We start from the raw sequence: 18,962 nt of genomic DNA on the forward strand, positions 1-18,962 counted from the left end.
TAAATAAGATATCACTTTCTACCAGATAATTACTTTGTTGGAATGCAGAGAGAACTCCAGTTGATTGGTCGAAACCAATCAACTGCATTTCAAGTCAAGCAGTTGACGTCGTTATCTGTATTTATTCCATTAATGAACTAAATTTTTCTCCTCTCTATTTTGCATACGTAGAAGTTTAAGTAGCCTTTCGATATTTCTTCATGGTTTCTCTTGACCCAAATAAGCGCTGAATTAAAGAAATTTCTTTAGTTCGCCTCATTGCACAACTCTGTACGTGAGAAATCCAAAGAAATAACGAATGCACACGACTAAACTAACTTTTGCTTTTTGCAATGGTTACGTTAACAAAATCGCATCACGGTGGAGAAAAGTAAGGTCCTTAAAATTATATGCTGATGTATACATGAAATAACCTAAAAATATAATTTGTAATCACGTTTCTCTTTACACTTGTCATATATCAGTATGGCAATTAATCAGTTGCGATATGCAACTGATTGATTGGAAAGAAGTATATATTCGGAAGATCTCTTTTGTTCAGTAACCTTTCGACAGTATGGTTACCATTACTGGCCTGTTGCTCTGCTCTCTTCTCATTTCTGGGATTTGGGGCATTGATCAGCAAAAATCTTTGTCCAGAAAGAAGCGCTGGGGAACTTTGGGAACTACAGATTATTTATTGGCTCCGTATGTTTGCTGTAAGTTTGGAATTTTATTGCAAAATATTCTTGTATTGTGTTCTTTATAAAAAGAACTTAAATGTTTGTGGCTGATCAATTTATTGATTGGTCAACGTCCCACCACTAAAAAGGGAAGCACATTCTGATTACATGTCATTAAATGAAAACTGAGTTTACGAACAGAGAGATAGAGATATATCTACTAACCAGATCCAAGGAGATTTGGCTACCTGAGGCCACGAAGCATCAGACATTGTATTCATAAACAGGCAAACTTTTTACCAAAGGAAACAGCAGAGTTTCTTGGAGTAAAAACGTGCTTATGTATTTTCTTACATATTCAAAATATGTGTGTAGTTGTCTTATTGTAGAAGTCAATTTTTGAGATTGTAGTTTAAAAAATAAAATTTTTTTTTTCAGCTTCTACAGACGAAAATGTCAGGGTTAATAATTTCAGATGTGTGAAAAATTATCCTTATTATTATCCATATGGATATCAGGTGAGTGAAAATGACATTTCTAATGAATGTATTAAATAAACTTGATTTCTTTTTAAGTTCGTTTATATCCTGAATAAATGTAAAATTAAGTTCTTATATTTATTTATACATATAACATATATAATTTATCTTATTAATTTTTTGTTTCTTTAGTTGATAAACGCATTTACCACTTGTCAGGAAAACCTGGGTCTTACAGTAGACTCTGAGTTTGTTACAGCTTACTGTAGTGACGCAATAACCCAGAATGAAGTAAGTACGTTTAATTTCAATATAACGCAATTAAATACTGTCATGAATTAAATGTAATTTATGAGTTTATAGATGCGATTATTCCAAACGGAATAAATTAATTGCCAGTTCAATAAATGTAATAAGGAAGCAAATTACAACTACAAGAAAGAGCAGCATTGCTCTTTCCTATAATTAAACGGAGTATATTTAATTAAATAATTATTTAATTAAAATAAATAAAAATATATTAAATAATAATAATTAAACGGAGTATGTCTGCCAGGGGCTAAAGTTCATGACGTTGCAGAACAGATATCTTCTTTTAAGAGCGCAAAGGGGGATACTGTTGTACTCGTTGGACTAATGACATTAAGAGTAGAAGATCTGTGGACTTACTTAACAAGTACAGGTCAACGTTGGAAAAAAATTCGCGAGTTAGGGTAAACTTTGAAAGTGTCTGCAATTCTGCCCAGGCATGATAGGAAGGGGGTTATGATGAGAACTGTTTCAATCAATTCGGCCTTGGAGAGATTGTGTAAAAGTCATGGGGTAGAATTTTTCTCAGCGTCTTCTGTGCTTGTTAACAGGAAAGATTGTTTCTATAAGAATGGGATACACTTAATAGAAAGAGTGCAAGAATATTTGCTGATGCTATCGAGGTGGGTCGGAAAATTGCTGGCTTGGGGGAGGATTCACAGACTAATAGATTAATGGTAGCCACAGACAGAGGTGAAATTGATTCTTCCACTGCTTCTTTTGGAATGGGCAACAGCCTGTGAAGCGAAGTACTGGGGATTTCAAGGGCTGCTAGGAGTCATCATAGAACAAGTAAATACCTGCGTTGTGTTAGTGTAACTAAGAGTAAGGATAGGTGTATGTATACTTGCATGTACACCCAGGGCTCCCACTCACAAATTTTAAAAAAACTTAGATTGTAACTTAAATAAACCCAAAAAAAAACCTAGTTTTCATCATATAGTATAGCAACACAAATAAGATGAAACTTATCATGCAAAAATATCTTTTATTTAATTGTAATCAGAATTTTCATCCCTTTCAGTTCCCTGCACATTTATTTTTTGAAGTTCTTTCATTTTTTTCAAACGTTCTTCGTATCTTTTATGACAAGTTCCTTGTATGACTTCTTTTACCAATTCTGATTTAAGTTTCCATGTATAGCAATTTTGATTAGATCTATTTATCGCCTGTTTTGCCATTAGTCGATTTTTCACAGTTTCTAGTTTAAGGGAGTTTGTGGCTTTTGTTTTTATATGGTTTACTTGGGAGAAGATTCTTTCTACGCTTGCTGAAGAGTGAGATAAAATAGTTAAACTGGTAATAAAGTTAGATAAAATCTCATATTTAGAATTTTTAAAGCCATCTTTTACATTACGTAACAGATACCAAAACTCAGGGATGGTTTTGTAAGGGAAATCTAAATCTTGATTTAAACGAGATGATCTCCATTCATCATCTAGAAGATCTAGTTTGTCTTCAGAAACAAGGTGAGGGAACTGCATTGCTAAATGGAAAATTATGGATGGTGAATTGGCACGATCATGTATCACTGCTGAGTCAAGAACATTGAGACTGGCAATAATTCCATCATCATTTAGAGGAAATCTTTTTCTGATTTCCATACAAAATTCAACAAGAAATTTTAAACAATCATTTTTAAACCTGCTTTCACTGTCAACAAGCGGTGTTGAATTTAATAAGGCCATACAAAGGCCTCCCAAATATATTTTATTCAGAGGCTTATGATTTATTGCATTGCTTGGATCAATTTCAACCAGCTTGCACGAAGCAATGACTTCTTTTATGAAAAAACTAAGAATATTTTTATACTCAATTGAAACCATTGGATGAAGTAAGTGCAATCCAATCTGAAATGCTCAGATTGAAATTGAATATTCAGGCAGTTTATTTTCTCCAGTACATATCCTAAAAACAACAACATATGCTTAGTTCCTTTGGTGATCATAGTATTGTAAATATTCCCTGCACCATCGATTTTGTCAATTTTTGATTGAGACTAAAAATAAAGAACTAACGCATCCCACTGCTCAATAATAATTTTTATTACATTGCGACGGGATAACCAACGTGTTTGTGCTAATTTGGGAATTCTGTGCCTAGCAGTATCTACAACATCTTGAATCATTTTGAACTCGTTTAATATTTTACTACTACGGGAAAAATAAGAAGAACTCTTTATAACAAGAGATATCTTTTATAAATATTTCTAGATATGATGATAGTACCTTGACTGAATGACTAGCACATAATGCAAAAGAATGGCAAACACAAAAGGATGTACCATCAGTATTATAAATACTGATGGTACATCTTTTTTTAGCAATGACTGGAACCCACTCTTAGTACCCATCATAGTGGCACAATTATCACTATCAAAGCCAACGAGATTACTTATTTGAATGTCTTTTTTTCTATGAAAAAATCTTTTACAGCTTGATAAAGCCCTTCTGAAGTATCATTTTCGACACAAACAGTGTCAGGTAACACATCTACAACATCAAGTTTTTGAATATCGAAATATCTAACAACAACAGCTGGAACTTGCGATAAAGATAAATCTGTACTTTCATCTATTATCATTGAAAACTTGTTGTTTCTGCATATGTTAGAAATGTATATATTTTCATGATAGGCTATGCCATCTTGTATAAGATAAGAGACTTTAGTCGCCTTCATCTGAACTTGTTTTGCAATATTGCTATCATGAAATGCTTTCTTACATGCTTCTATAAGGTGATCACATTGCGCAAATGGAATATTATGCTCAGAAATGAGCGCAGCAATTGTTAACTCTACCTTTGCTACTTCTTCATTCTCTGTAGGTTTACGTTTTGTGAAGAACGTGTCTAACGTTGAACTTGTCTTAGCAATATTTGCACTTTTTTTTATGTTTAACTGTATATTTATGAGCTAGTAACATCGATTTATTGGCATTCTTTAATTTCATTTCACAACAAATACGGTAAGACGCACCTTTTTCATTACTGTCTTCTTTCAACCAATCCTTTAATTCCGGATCTTCTAACCATTCATTTCTAAAATTTTGAGTATACCACCGTTTACTCATCTTTCTCTGTGGGGAACAAGTTTCAGACATTGTGGGCAATTTGTGGGTATGGCTAATTAGCAGTTATCTTATTTAAAATGTTCTATAAAATAAAAAATAAATCACTAATCCATTAACATAAAATAGAAATAGTCACTACAATTTAAATTTATTATATCACTGTATGTAGTACACGCATAAATATAAAAATCACCCCAAATAATGCAATAATACCACGAACGATCACGAAAGACTGCAGTAAAGACCGCCTTCCGCCTGCTCAATAGGCTGCGCATACATGTTAGTAACACGATAACCTGTATGAACATGTAAGCGTAATTTCATAGTGTAGAACCCTGCGAAAACTTTGAAATCCTTTTACATTTGTAGTATTTTGTACAAGCACTTGAGATATTACAAATTATGATCAGTATTGTTAGAATATAAAATTAAGAAAATTGTGAACTGTTATTAAATGTATTAAATTTTATTGTATTTACAAGAAATAAAAATAAATTTTGACTTAAAATTAAAAATTACCGAAAAAACCCAGATAATGAGATATTTTTGTGAAAAAAACCTATCAACCCAGATGACAATCAAAAAACCCAGATCTGGGTGGAAAAACCCAGGAGTGGGAGCCCTGTGTACACCAATTCTAGGAATATAATAAATAAATTTGATGAATTTGAAGTGCCGGTCAAGACATCAAAAGCGGATTTGGGACATCAGAGACGTGCTGTCACACGGATATAAGCAGTGCAGAATTGGAATTTGGGGAGTACAATGTGTACAGAAAGGATAGACAGGACAGGAAGGGAGGAAGTGTTATTCTGTTAATTAAGAAACACATAAAATCTAAGGAAGTGCATCCAATTGACATTGGTGGACAATGCAATATTGAGTCTGTTTGGTGTGACATAAACACTGGGAAAGGGAAAATGTGAGTAGGTGTATAGGCCTAATGAATATGATGGTTATAATGAGCAATTGTGCAGAGAAATAGAGTAGGCCAGTAAATTAGAATGTCTTATAATGGGGGATTTTAACTTTCCAGATATTGACTGGAACTTGTTGGTTGGTCACTAGCACACTAGCGCAAGGCTTTTGTGTATTTATTGGATGACTGTTTTCTACAGCAACATGTTCGAGGAGCAATCACAGGGAGTAATACTCTTGATCTGATTATCATCAGTGATTCTTCATGCGTTAAGAATCTACAGATAAAGGAACTACAAGGTGGCAGTAATCACAGTGTACAGATGTGGAATTTACTTAAAGACGTAACTACCATCAGGGGTAAAGGAAAGGGTTTTGCTTTCGTAAAGGTGGTTAAAGTGGTCTCGGAGAGTTTTAAATTCTGTAAAGTGGGGCCAACTGATGATGTTACCAATGGTAAATCGTAAATGGGAAGCCTTCAGTGAATAAATCTTGGTGTGTTCTAGGCTTTTCATGACGAATGAGAAATACTGCTCAAGGTTTTGGCCTAAATGGATATCAGATATATTAATGCTGTTCGTGGCAGAGAAGAAAAATGCATGGGATACATATAAATTATCAGGCTACAGAAGCCTATAGCAGATATTAGCTAGTCTGTAATCAAATCACAAAGGAGGTTAGGCAAGCGAAGGCAGATTACAAAAAAATCATTGGCAAAGGATGCAAAGAAAGATAGCAAAGACTTATTTACTTATATAAACTCTAAAAAGGAAGGGTATGAATTAGATTGGTCCACTTGATATCAATGATTTGACTGTTGATGATCATTCTCAGATAGCTGCCAAACTAAATGAGTCTTTTGCATCTATATTCACACATGAGGTGTTATCACCTAGCTCCTGATAGAGTTTGATAAACGTGTGGCCCTCGAACATGACGGCCAGATATTTATCAAAATCTAAGGAGGGTAAGTGATTTTGTGATAACTGAGAGCAAGGTAGAGGAGAAATTGTTGAAGTGAAACATAAGGAAGGCACCTATGGTGGATAGGAGCTATCCAGTTATATTAAAGGAAGCAGCACAGGAAGTAAGAAAACCCTTAGCCATAATTATGAAAGCTTCCTTGGACTCAGGGGAGGCTCCCATAAACTGGAGATGTGCAAATGTGTCTTCAGTTCACAAAGGGGAATCAATGGGTGACACAGGTAATTACAGACCTATTAGTCTAACTTCTGTTCCAGGGAAATTAATGAAGGGACTGGTTAAGGAAGCGATGCAGGATCATCTAGACAAGACTGCAGTTATAGTTCAGACAGAGCATGGGTTTGTTAAGCGGAAGTCTTGTCTGACAAATTTGATTAGATACTATGATACTATATGAAAGCATTTGATACTGTGGCAGATAGAAGACTTCTGTACAAATTGGAGCAGTATGGCATTAAAGGCAAGTTGCTACAATGGATAAAAGGATGGTTGAGCGGGAGAAGACAGAGAGTGGTTATCAATGGACACTGATCTTCGTGGACTAATGTTATTAGTGGAGTTTCCCAGGGTTCGGTTTGGGCTCATTGTTGTTTTCGGTTTTTATTAATGATATCGATAAAGGTATACAGGGTTAATGTTTAAGTTTGCAGACGATACGAAGATTGGCAGAGTTGTTAATGATAGTACGCTACTGCAACAAGATTTGGAAAATTTGAGGAAATGGGCTGAGAGGTGGCAACTGAAGTTTAACATTGACAAATGTAAAGTACTGCATATGGGTAGCAGTATCCCCAACTGGGTGGTACTACACTTAGGCTAGTGGAGAATAAAAAGGACTGGGGGTAATTTGCAATCAGATATGAAGTTTTCTAAGCAGTGCAAAAGGGAGCAAAAGCGCATGGTGTATTGTCAGTGATATACAGAATTTTGCTATCAGGGATAAGAGGGTGATTGTCCAGTCATGGTCAAGATGGTCAGGCATGCAATGGTCAGGCCACACCTTGAGTACTGTATACAGGTCTGGAGGCCTCATTTTAGGAAAGATGTGGAGCTGCTGGAACGAGTACAGAGAAGGGCAACGAGATTAGTGAGTGGAACAAAGGGTTGCTCTTACGAAGGAAGGCTTATGTTTTGCAAATTGCCGCTTCTGGAGACTAGGCAGCTGCGAGGTGATCTAATTGAAGTGTGTAAGGCCTTGAATGGATTGAGCAAGCTCAATGCTAATAGGATTCTTTCTCTTTCTCAGATTACTCGCCTGAGGGGTAGAAATTCAATTTGAAGAAATGCAATTGTAGACTACAACTGCGGAAATTGGCCTTTTTTTAGCCAGCGGGTGGTTGATGATCGGAGACAGCTTCCATCCGTTGTAGTGGAGGTCAGCACCTTAAATAAGTTCAAGGCAGAACTAGACAAACATTTGGAGTGAATGGATGGATAAAATGGAAAGGGTGTTTTGTTTTGTTTTTTGGCTGATGCTATATAAGCTTCTTCCTTGCATTATATGCCCTACTAATTCTAATGCTATATAAGCTTCTTTTCTTGCATCATATGCCCTACTAATGCTAACTATTGTTGTTTTTTTTAAATCCCACACAAACATCTATTCCGACATTTCATAGTACTCGTAAAACATATTAGTCTTTGACTCTTCTAGCACATATGGAGAAGCAACATGTATGCCACAAGCATATTGGCCGAAGGCACCGAAAGCGCATTGGTCAAAGACGCCTCAGGTATATTGGCTACGGGATGCACAACTATATTTGTCCGGCTTCACACACTTTGATCTGATCCTGCATTAGGAAAGGAAAAACTTAAGAGCTGGATTTGGTTTTTCGTTGAAAAAATGTAAACTCTCAGCAGAAATATTTTATGAAACCAGAAAGAAAGAGCTAAGGTACTATTGATATGCTAGACATGAATTCAGCAGGTCAGTGACCAATTTCCTTAATACGATGAGGAAAGTGATTTCTAAGTGAAGCTACAGTTTTTTTTTGGTTTTTTTTGCGTTGTATTACCCGTTAGAGGTTTTAAATATACGCATACGGTATCATTGTTGTTGATATTTCTTTGGTAGGACAATACCCACTGGACTCGAAAACAGCGTCCAAATAATCGGAGGTGAAATGAGAGAGAAGGGGAGATTGAAACATTCTTCGAAATATTCGTTGTGTATTAAGTTCTTCTGGTCGTGTATTTTTCGTACCCACAATGAGAAATAGCTAAAGTGCTTACTAGGTGTAGATGATTCTCATCGCCCAGAGAAGTACACCATCTTACTTAATAGCTACTCAAAATATATTTGGGATTGCAGAACAAAGTTCTGGCTTCTCTATCTCTTGCTCATACTATAAGTCATTTCAATTGATGTTATAATGAGCATCGTGACAGTATTAATCTTTTTTTTTTTACAGCGGTGTCACTTATTTTTTCAATTTTAATTTTTTTAATTTTTTTTACGATTTTAGTGTAATGTTCCACTGCGTGGCATTTCTTTCCTATTACTCTTTTAATCTCCCAGCATTTTGATCAGTGAAGTTTTAACTTTCAGTAATTTTATTGATTACCATTCATGGGTCGTACTTACATGATCTCAGATGGAGGCGGTCCTCGTAAATTATTTTGGGTTTTTCAAGCCAAACACAACCAACTACATGAAGCAAATTAGGAATTTTTGGTGGTGTTTAGGACAACAGAAACAAAGCCATTGATGATTAAATAAATAACGATCATGACATTATAGTAAATTTGCCAAGATCGTTAGAATTTCTGAGAGAGGTGAGGTCAAATATTTTACTGATGACATCACGTACTTTTACATTAACGCAAGGCGATTGTAGCATAATTAAAATAACTTTAAAATATGGTGGAAAATTCGAAGATGTTAATTACTTTCTTAATTATAAACGAAGTACAAGAGAACCCTCTTCTTTACTTCCTTCACGTAGATCAAGTATTCTAAAAAAAGATGGAATATGATTATACCATATCCCATGTGGTTTAAAACATGGGATGTGGTAATCACATGTCTGTTTTATTCGTATGCACATCATAAACTGTTCACAAAAATGTTTACGTTTTTATTCAAGTAATAGTACTATTTTTAATTCATTGCATAAATACGTTTTCTGTTTATTTACAGTATTAAAATATTGTGATTTAATTATTTTTATGTTATCTTTACAGTTTCGTGACTGCGTGCAACAACAATACGTAAGTAATGCTTTTTGCAATGCTCAGCTTACTATAATTTACAGGGATACAAGGTTGTTTTAATTCTATAAATTATTAATTCAAATCTTACTGAAAATTAATCTGATTCAGAATTGTTCTTAATTGAATGTGTAATAGTACATTGCTCTCAAACTTTGTTATATGCCATTCAAGATAACTGTGTTCCTTGAAATGACGTTTTCAGCAAGTTCCAGTGAAAAGGAGACCTAACTGAATTCGGCTTAACTCTCAGTTTTAGCTGAATGTGAATTCTTTCTAGAGTAATTGTGAGAAATCAATTAACCGCCAACTCTTAAAACTATCTAGAGACCTACCAACTGATCAACGACCGGCAGTATGGATTCCGTCATTGTCGATCCATTTGTGATATTCTGGTTTTGTTACAACAGTTTGAGTTTGTGACACTCGAACCGGTCTTGACATTTCAAACTCTTTTGATCGTGTTTGGCATAAAGTAGGTCTTCTAAATAAGCTTTCGTCTTATGATTTTTCAACGGGTTTTTATAATTGGGTATCCAGTGTTCTCTTTGACCGCTCACTGCGGGTGATGATGGATGGCTCTGTCTTCTAACTTCTCCACTAATGGTGGCGTTCCCAAGGTTCGATTCTTTCTCCCACTCATTTCCTCTTGCATATTAATAACCATCCTCCACTGATCGGAAATCCTATCCATAATTTTGATGATGATACATTGCATTCCATCTTCTAGTTTGAGAAACCTTGCCTTGCCCAAATAGCTTCAACCTCTCGAATATCTTCTACCAATCCTTAAATGCTGATCTCCAAGTAATTTTTCAGTGAGGCAAAGATAACTTAGTTGATTTCAATCCTTCTAAAATTCAGTCTTGTCTCATAGCTCACAAAAAGTATTCTTGACTTTTGATTACCTTGACTTTTAATCTCTCTTGGCATAAGCACATTACAAATATTGCTTCGTCTGCATCTAAAAACTGGGTTTTTTCTCTCGCTCTCGGCGTTACTCTTCTTCCAAACAGCTGCTCACTCTGTAAAATCGCAATTCCGCCCTATCAATGAATATAGTTTCCGCATTTGGAACATTGTCCTCAAAAACCTCTCTCTGCTTCTAGATTCCATTCACAAAGTGGCGGTTAGGTTAATTAATTAATTAATGGCTCATCTTTAACAGAGTCTTTCCACTCTGTCTCAGAGACGTTCTGTTTCTATTGCATGACTTTCCTATAGATCCTTCCATCCATAGAACAAACGCAATTAACAGACATAAGGCACACAGCATGGCAGATGAATTTAGTTATTCGGGTGGCCTAAAAGGAATAGTTTTTTTGTAGATACTTCCATGGGCACTGTTCTTCTGAATTGGCTTTGTAATTCCCGCTTTTTCTTCAAAAGCAGTCCGAACACGTGCCGAAATCAGTCAACATCTTTTTACTGTCCAACTTAAACTCATAGAACCAACTTTTCTTCTTCCTCATTTATTTCTTCAACTTCCGTTTCCTGGAACAACCTTCCTTCATACGCATTTCCCGAAAATTATAATCTACAGAAATTGAAGTCTAATGACAACAAGTATCGTCTTTCACCTTCTCAACCTTCAGCCCATGCACGGTACTAAGTACAATAGTTCCTAATACCTCCCATTTTTGTGGTTTTCCTTAAAAAAGTATAGAGTGGTGAGCGGAAATAAAATTTTAGTTTAATTTGCTACCAACAATTAACAGTAGAAACGATTTTAACAACCTATTTTGAGAGTCTATCACGTCTACTTAAAACAAGAATGAAGCTTAATTTATTAACATGATGTATAAAATAAAGTTGAAATTTAATTTGAACTAAATAATCATTGTCACTGTCTGTTTATTATTAATAACTGAATTTGTAATTTCTAATAGTTATTTTACTAATATTATTAATGGCCTCTTTTGAAATATTAGGATAACCAATTGATTTTTGGAGCTTACGCCTCGTACTACAGATACTATGCCTACTACTACCCCATCCAAGTAAGTTACTTTTCATAAACGAAGCATGCACTTTCTGCAAATATCTCATTCTTTTTTATGGGTGATTGTTATTTATTTTCGCAATATCAGGTAATTTTTGTTAATTGAACCAAATGTCGAATCGCGCTCGCGACAAGGATATGTTCATATATATATATATATATATATACACAAAATTTCATCTGTGCCAAGAAGAAGAAAATTATTAAAATCAACAAGCAATTTCCATAGCTGTAATTGGAAAAATGCAAATTCAGAAACGGAGAGCTTTGCTAATCGTGGTTTTTTGAACTATTGAATGATGCTACCCACAAGTTCCCTTCAATATATTCCATTTAAAAATGGCGTTGAGTATTTTATCTATATTTGTATGTAAATTATTTATTAATTTTAATACTCTTCTTTAAGGATGATACATTTATTTTTCACTCAGGGTTCGATTTTTCGGTTAAAAAATTATGTCGCACTATACTGGTATCCGGACCCTGGGATTTGGGAAAAAATGAACAATATGAACTATCCACGTGTCAGGATCATGTATGAAAACAACTGCACTATACTCGTAGAAAGCAGATCATCGAAATGTAGTTGCTGTATTGAGGCCTTGAACTTAACGACTTCCGATGGTCGTCACGGGTTGCCACGTTAGCAATCGATCTCTTCATGCCATTGCCGAAACACTGCAGCACCCTGGGTTGACGGTGACTGACCTAATCTCTAAAAAGCCGTCGTAATGTTACAACTGAAGTCGGAAAATGTTCAAATGAATCGCATAAATTTACAGAAAGAGACTAGAGGATTCTCAGAAGAGTGCTGAGCAGAGCCTTTGGTTACAGGAGCATTTGAGAAAATCCCACATTGGCTAGACCAGCTGTAACCAAATACCACATATGCTGCATGCCACGTTGGAAATAGCATGGTGTCAGCAAGCAGGAAGGGGTTCCAGTCTAGGTTGCATCACTGTTGGAGTCAAGTTGGGACGCTGTCAGTAAAACACACACTCATTTAGGCACCAACGTTCATTTATCTATCATTATTTCGTACTCACAGAGCAGTAATTTTCTTAATACATATATTTTTTTTTGGGGGGGGGGACAACAGATACCCGTTTTGACAGATAAAAACAACGTTCATTACCACATTTGCCGTGTTACTCTCATCGTCTTGTACTCAACAACAGTCACCCCTTAAATATGGACAGTCAACTGAACACTCATGTATTTGATTGATGATTTACACACATGGCCTACTATTCATGCCACCTTTTGAAACACCTTAACCTACAGAATTTATTAAGTTAGATGCAATTCTAGAAATGATAGAACAGTACAGTGCACGATGCTGTTTCATATGTTACTACAGGAACTGCCTTGCAGCTCTCTGGGTATATAACTTTTGATTACGTCTCTTCAGAACAATATTTATCACTTCAGACCATTCAAGCCCCGTTAATTTATAACTGTAATTAACCTAAGGTTTTATCTGTATTACTGTCGTGAAAATGAATATTCCAATTTTTAATCGATATGTATAGGCTTATACTGTATATTGCATTTGTTATCAAAATATTTTCTTATTTTTGTTATTTTATTTTTATTTTAGTATTGCTCTTCGAATCGGAACTGGAATTTTTAAAGGAAGAGTTGTTATCAGGTATTAATTCAACTTTCTATAAGAATATTGAGGTAAGAATTGTTTTTTTGTGATACGTCAGTCACCTGGATCAGTAAGAATGTTTTAGAATCCGTTGGCAACAGGTCATTCATAATTCCTATTACTGTTTTGAGAAGCGCAATTTTAATAATACAAAAAAGGAAAAAAAATAATGAATTAATAATATAATCCCACATTAGCAAACCACGTACTGCATTCTAACACACACTTTTCATGAATATTAAAATAAGTATACAATTCTTTGTTAATACTGTAACTCGTTCGCATGGACCAGTGTTACTGGCCGTCCACCTGCCAATCTGTCTAGTGATTTCCCGCGTTCATACAGCCAAGATATCGATTTTCATGACTGCATATCAGTACACGATTTAACCCAATATGTGTTTAGCTGAGAGAAGCTTATGTGAAGTTACAGGTTCTTTGCTAAACGTGAACCCAACTGAATAAGTCGATCCCAGAATGTGTAAATTGTGGAAACTCTCTGTTAAAAACGCACTTTTGCATTGTTATAACCACGATTGGAATTCTGGAGGAATAAAATTGTCTTAAAACTTTTAGATAAATTTTCAGCGATCTCTAACCGGATCTTGACAATTAGCTAATATTTTGGAATTGGATAATTCGGATTGGATTCAATTCGATTACAAAATGCTAAATGCAAATCACGACGATCACCGACGAGGTATTTTGCCATTAAATACCACAAACAACAGCGGTCTACACTCCCTTAGGCTGACTATTTTTATATCTTCTTTAAATTCATTTCAGTTTGCAATAGCTTTGGGCCATTAAAGGGACTTGACCTCACTGATTTTTTGACAGTTTTCCACTTCTTCAGAAGATTTCAGAATTTTTTTCAGAAGATTCAAAGTCCATTGGACCTTCCAGGACGTTCAAAGTCCGTTGGACCTTCCAAAGTAATCGGCAAGGGTACATTTCTTAATAAAAGTCATCTTAATTTCGATCACAAGTATGAGTTATTTGGATAATTTCTTTAAGAACCTATTTAAGTTGTACTCAAGTTATGATTTAATGATTTATTTATTTAAGTCTGAGCGTCCTAAAGTTGAGTATCTCTCATTTGAATAAAGAAGGTTTCGGCTTCCAGGGATTTCAGAAAAACGGTAGATTATCACGGAACGGTAGATATTTCAGACTGTTGAATATCATTTCCTAACAAACCAAAATTTAAATATTTTACCTTTTTTCTATGAAATATATAATTTAACCGATTTACGTTATATTTTAGATTGAATCTGCATTTATCTTTCAGAAACCTATCGCCTCATGTGATTGTCCAAGTGAATAAGGTAGAAAGGCCTCTCTGGAATCTGTAGAAACAGTTTAAAATTTAAAATCTGGTTGTACACCAGGTATATTAATGTACTATTTGTCGAAGCATTTATCGTAATTTTCATTTACATAAATTTACTTTTTGGATATGCTTCTCAGTAGAATTCCGATGACACGCCTCAGCCAAAGTGTAGACCAAACGATGGTTATGTATTTGAAATTTCTTTTTGTTTTCAATTTCAATAATTGACAACAAAAATAATGGAAATGAATAAATTAAATTGCATCTTATTTCTGTGTGAAGTAAATAAACGGCCATCTCATAAACGTAAAAACTTGTTCCACTTTTCATTTAGTAAGAGCAATATTCCATGACATTCATGGCGTTCATCAACACCATTCATTTAAGTTAAGTTAAAATAGATAAAATTAAAACACACAAGTTTTAATTCATTTAATGTCTTAACCGTGCAAATTTACATCAAAGAAGTAATTCAATTTATGTTAGAGTTTTATTTTTACTCTCAAAGAAAAGTCATTAATTTGAATAATGACTAGTCATTTAATATCCTTAACAAAATATGCAAACCACCTACCTCATGCCTAAAAGGGAACCGCGTTTCATTTTTCCTTAATTTTCAAAGTTTTTATTAAAACAGGACTAACTAATTCTTTACTAATTTTTATCAAAATATAATATTTTCTATTACGCAAATAACAAAAAAATTCTAGAATATTCCAGAAAGGTTAAGAAGATTCCTGGATGTTGCAGAACATCGTTGAAGATTCCTGAATGTTGTAAAACACTGTAGGTGATTCTAGAGTATCCTAGAAAGAGCTTGTATTGTTTTAATATTATAGAATATTGTAGATGATTCCAGAGTGTTTTGCAATAATAAGAATTGAGGAGTAAGATCTGTTATAAATACATGGGCCCAAGTAAATACTTGGGCTGTGTTAGAGTAAGAACAGGTGCATCTATACTTTCATGTACACCAATGCTAGAAATATAGTTAATATGTTTGATGAATTCGACGAACTATAAGGGAAACAGAATTGTAATTTAGGGAGTACAATGTGTACAGAAAGGATAGAGAGAATAGGAAGGGACGAGGGGTTATGCTCTTAGTTAAGAAACACGTAAAATCTAAGGAAGTGCATCCAGTTGACATAGATGGACAGTGAAATGTTGAGTCTGTTTGGTGTGACACAAGCACTGGAAAAGCAAAAAAGGGTAGGAGTTTGTTATAGGCCTAATGACTCTGATGAGTACGACGAACAATTGTGCAGAGAAATAGAGTGGGCCAGTAAAATTAGAATGCTTTGTAATTAGGGATTTTAACTTTCCAGATATTTACTGGAACATGTGAGTTGGTTACTCGCACGCTAGCACGACTTTTGTGAATTTATTGAAGGATTGTTTTCTACAGCATCATGTTCGAGGAACAACCACAGGGAGTAATACTCGTGGTCTGATTATCAGCAGCGATTATTTATGCATTAAGAATTTACAAATAAAGGAACCACTAGGTGGCAATGATCACAGTGTACTGATGTGGGATTTACTTAAAGATGTAACTACCATCAGGGGTAAAGGGAAGCATTTTTGCTTTCGTAAAGATGACTATAGTGGTCTCAAAGATTCTTTAGGTTCCTAAAGAATCTTTGTTCCCACTGTACCAACTGATGATGTTACCAAGAGCAAATTCTAAGTGGAAAGCATTCAAGGATGTAATCTTGGAAGCTACTAGGTTTTTTTATTCCAACTAAAAAATACTACTTTACGTTTAGGCGCAAATGGATGTCAGATGAACTAATGAGACTCGTAGCAGAGAAGAAAATTCCATGGGATACGTATAAATTGTCAGGCGACACAGAGGCCTATGGTAGATACAAGCTAGTTGTTGTTGTTTAGGGATTTATTAGGCGCATCGGCAACTATGGCCATAGTGCGCCAATACAAGCTGGTCTGTAACCAAGTTACAAAGGAGGTTAGGCAGGCGAAGGCAGATTACAAGAAATCTTTGGCAAAGGATGCAAAGAAAAACAGCAAAGATTTCTTTACTTATATAAACTCTAAAAGGAAGGGGATGAATCAGATTGGTCCACTTGATATCAATGGTTCGACTGTAGATGATCATCTACAGATAGCTGCCGAATTAAATGAGTATTTTGCATTTAAATTCACACATGAGGAGCTATTCAAGGAAGAGAGGGCCAGATGTTTATCAAACCCTAACAGGGAAGTAAATGATTTTGTAATAGCTGAGAGCAAAGTGGAGGAGAAATTTTTGAAGTTAAACATAAGCAAGGCACCTGGCGCCAGATGGGATCTGTTGAGTTATATTAAAGGAGGTGGCAAAGGAAGTAAGCAAACCCTTAGCGATAATTATGAGATTATGATTGAACTCCGGGGAAGTCCCCACGGACTGGCGATGTGCAAATGTATCTCCAATTCACAAAGTGGGATCAAAGAGTGACACGAGTAATTACAGACCTGTGGGTTATTAATGGAGTCTCTGGTTAAAGAAGCATTGCAGGATCGTCTAGACAAGACAGCAGTAATAATTCAGACACAGTATGAGTTTGTCAAGGCGAAGTCTTGTCTGATCAATTTCATTGGACACTATGATGTAGACACAACGGAACTGGATGCACAAATAATTTTGATATCATATACTTGGAATTCAGGAAAGCCTTTTGTACTGTTGAATATGGCAGACTACTGTACAAATTGGAGCAGTATGGAATTAAGTGCAAGTTACTACAATGGATAAAATGATGGTTGAGTGGGGGAAGACAGACAGTGGTAATCAATGGACACTGCTCTTCGTGGACTAATGTAATTAGTGGAGTTCCCCAGGGTTCGGTGTTGTTTTGTATATTTTTCAATGATACTAATGAAGGTATATCAAGCTTAATGTCAAAGTTTGTAGATGATACAAAGTTTGGAAGGGTTATTAATATTAATAACAGTAATGACAGAATGCTGCTGCAACAGGATCTGGAAAAGTTGGGTAGATGGACTGAGAAGTGGCAACTGAAGTTTAACTTTGACAAATGCAAAGTACTGCATGTGGGTAGCAGTAACCACAGAGAATATACCAATTATGTGGTGTTACACTCAGGGTAATGGAGAATGAAAGGGGTAATTATGCAGTCAGATATGAAGTTTTCTGAGCAGTGTAGACAGGCTACCAGTGTAGGTCATGAGATCTTGTCAATGATATACAGGTATTTTGCGAGCAAATATAAGGAGGTGATTATCCCCTTGTATAAGGCAGTGGTCAGGCCACACCTTGAGTACTGAGTATAGATCTGGAATCCTCATTTTTAGGAAGGATGTAGAATTTCTAGAACGAGTACAGAGAAGACTAGTAAGACTGGTGAAGGGAACAAAGGGGTGTTCGTATGAAGAAAGGCTTAAGTTCTGCAAATTGCAGCGTCTAGAGATTAGGCACCTGCGAGGCGATCTGATTGAGATATATTGAGGTATAGCAAGCTCACTGCTGATGGGATGGGATTCTTCCTCTTGCTCAGATTACAAACCTGAAGGGGCATAGATTCAAACTGTGGAAAGACAGTTGTAGGATAAATGTGTGGAAGTTTGTGTTTAGCCAGCGGGTTGTTGATTGCTGGAACAAACTTCCATCTTTTGTTGCGGAAGTTGATAGATTAAATAAATTCAAGGCAGAACTAGACAAACATTTGGAATGAATGAATCAGTGAAATGGGAAGGGTTTTTGTTTTGGCTGATGCTGTATAAGCTTGCTTTCTTGCATCATGTACCTTTCCTAATGCTAATGCTAATGCTAATGCTAATGCTAATGCTAAAATCGAACACCCGTCATTCAGAAAGAGTATCTGGTGTTAGTTTTGTGTTTAATGATAAACATGGCGAGGAAATGACATGCGTGTTTTTTAAAAAGAAGTGCTATTATATCTCTGTGTAAATAAAGTTCTTCCATGAGAAATATTGGCAAAAAAACTAGGTATTTCATTTAAAGGGTACAAACTACCATTCGATAATTCAAGGAGACTGGCTGTTTAAAGAACAGACCACGATCAGAACGAGCGCGCGTAATAACGGAAGCACAAAATAAGATCATAACACTGATTTCTAAACGCAATTGCACCTGAAATCAGAGCTGAATTCAATAGGAACAGCAAAACTCTCCTGGCTACATCCGCTCTAAAACTTTGTCTTAAACAAGCATGACTTTATGGTCTTGTAGCGGTCGGAACATTCTTATTAACAAAGGAAAATCGAAAGAAATGGTTGGCTTGGGCTCTTAGCCCAAGCCAACCATTGCATATTGGACAATTGAAGATGTAAAATGTGCTGGGGAAGAATGAATAC

The 18,962-nt window shown here is 35.4% G+C and overlaps 1 protein-coding gene across 1 annotated transcript; it reads left to right on the forward strand.

The window, feature by feature from the left end:
- Positions 1–556: 556 nt before the first annotated feature.
- Positions 557–14,893, forward strand: LOC150076156 (uncharacterized). The gene is made up of 7 exons (XM_090387272.1): positions 557–698; positions 1,101–1,180; positions 1,334–1,432; positions 9,609–9,635; positions 11,567–11,635; positions 13,238–13,288; positions 14,583–14,893. Exons 1-6 carry the CDS (start codon positions 557–559, stop codon positions 13,268–13,270), a joined length of 450 nt encoding a protein of 149 aa, XP_090243398.1. The 3' UTR covers positions 13,271–13,288; positions 14,583–14,893.
- Positions 14,894–18,962: the final 4,069 nt, after the last annotated feature.

This window comes from Mastigoproctus giganteus, chromosome 13 (assembly GCF_048544385.1).
Source record: "Mastigoproctus giganteus isolate SK-2022 chromosome 13, ASM4854438v1, whole genome shotgun sequence".
In the NCBI taxonomy this organism is placed as follows: Eukaryota; Metazoa; Arthropoda; class Arachnida; order Uropygi; family Thelyphonidae; genus Mastigoproctus; species Mastigoproctus giganteus.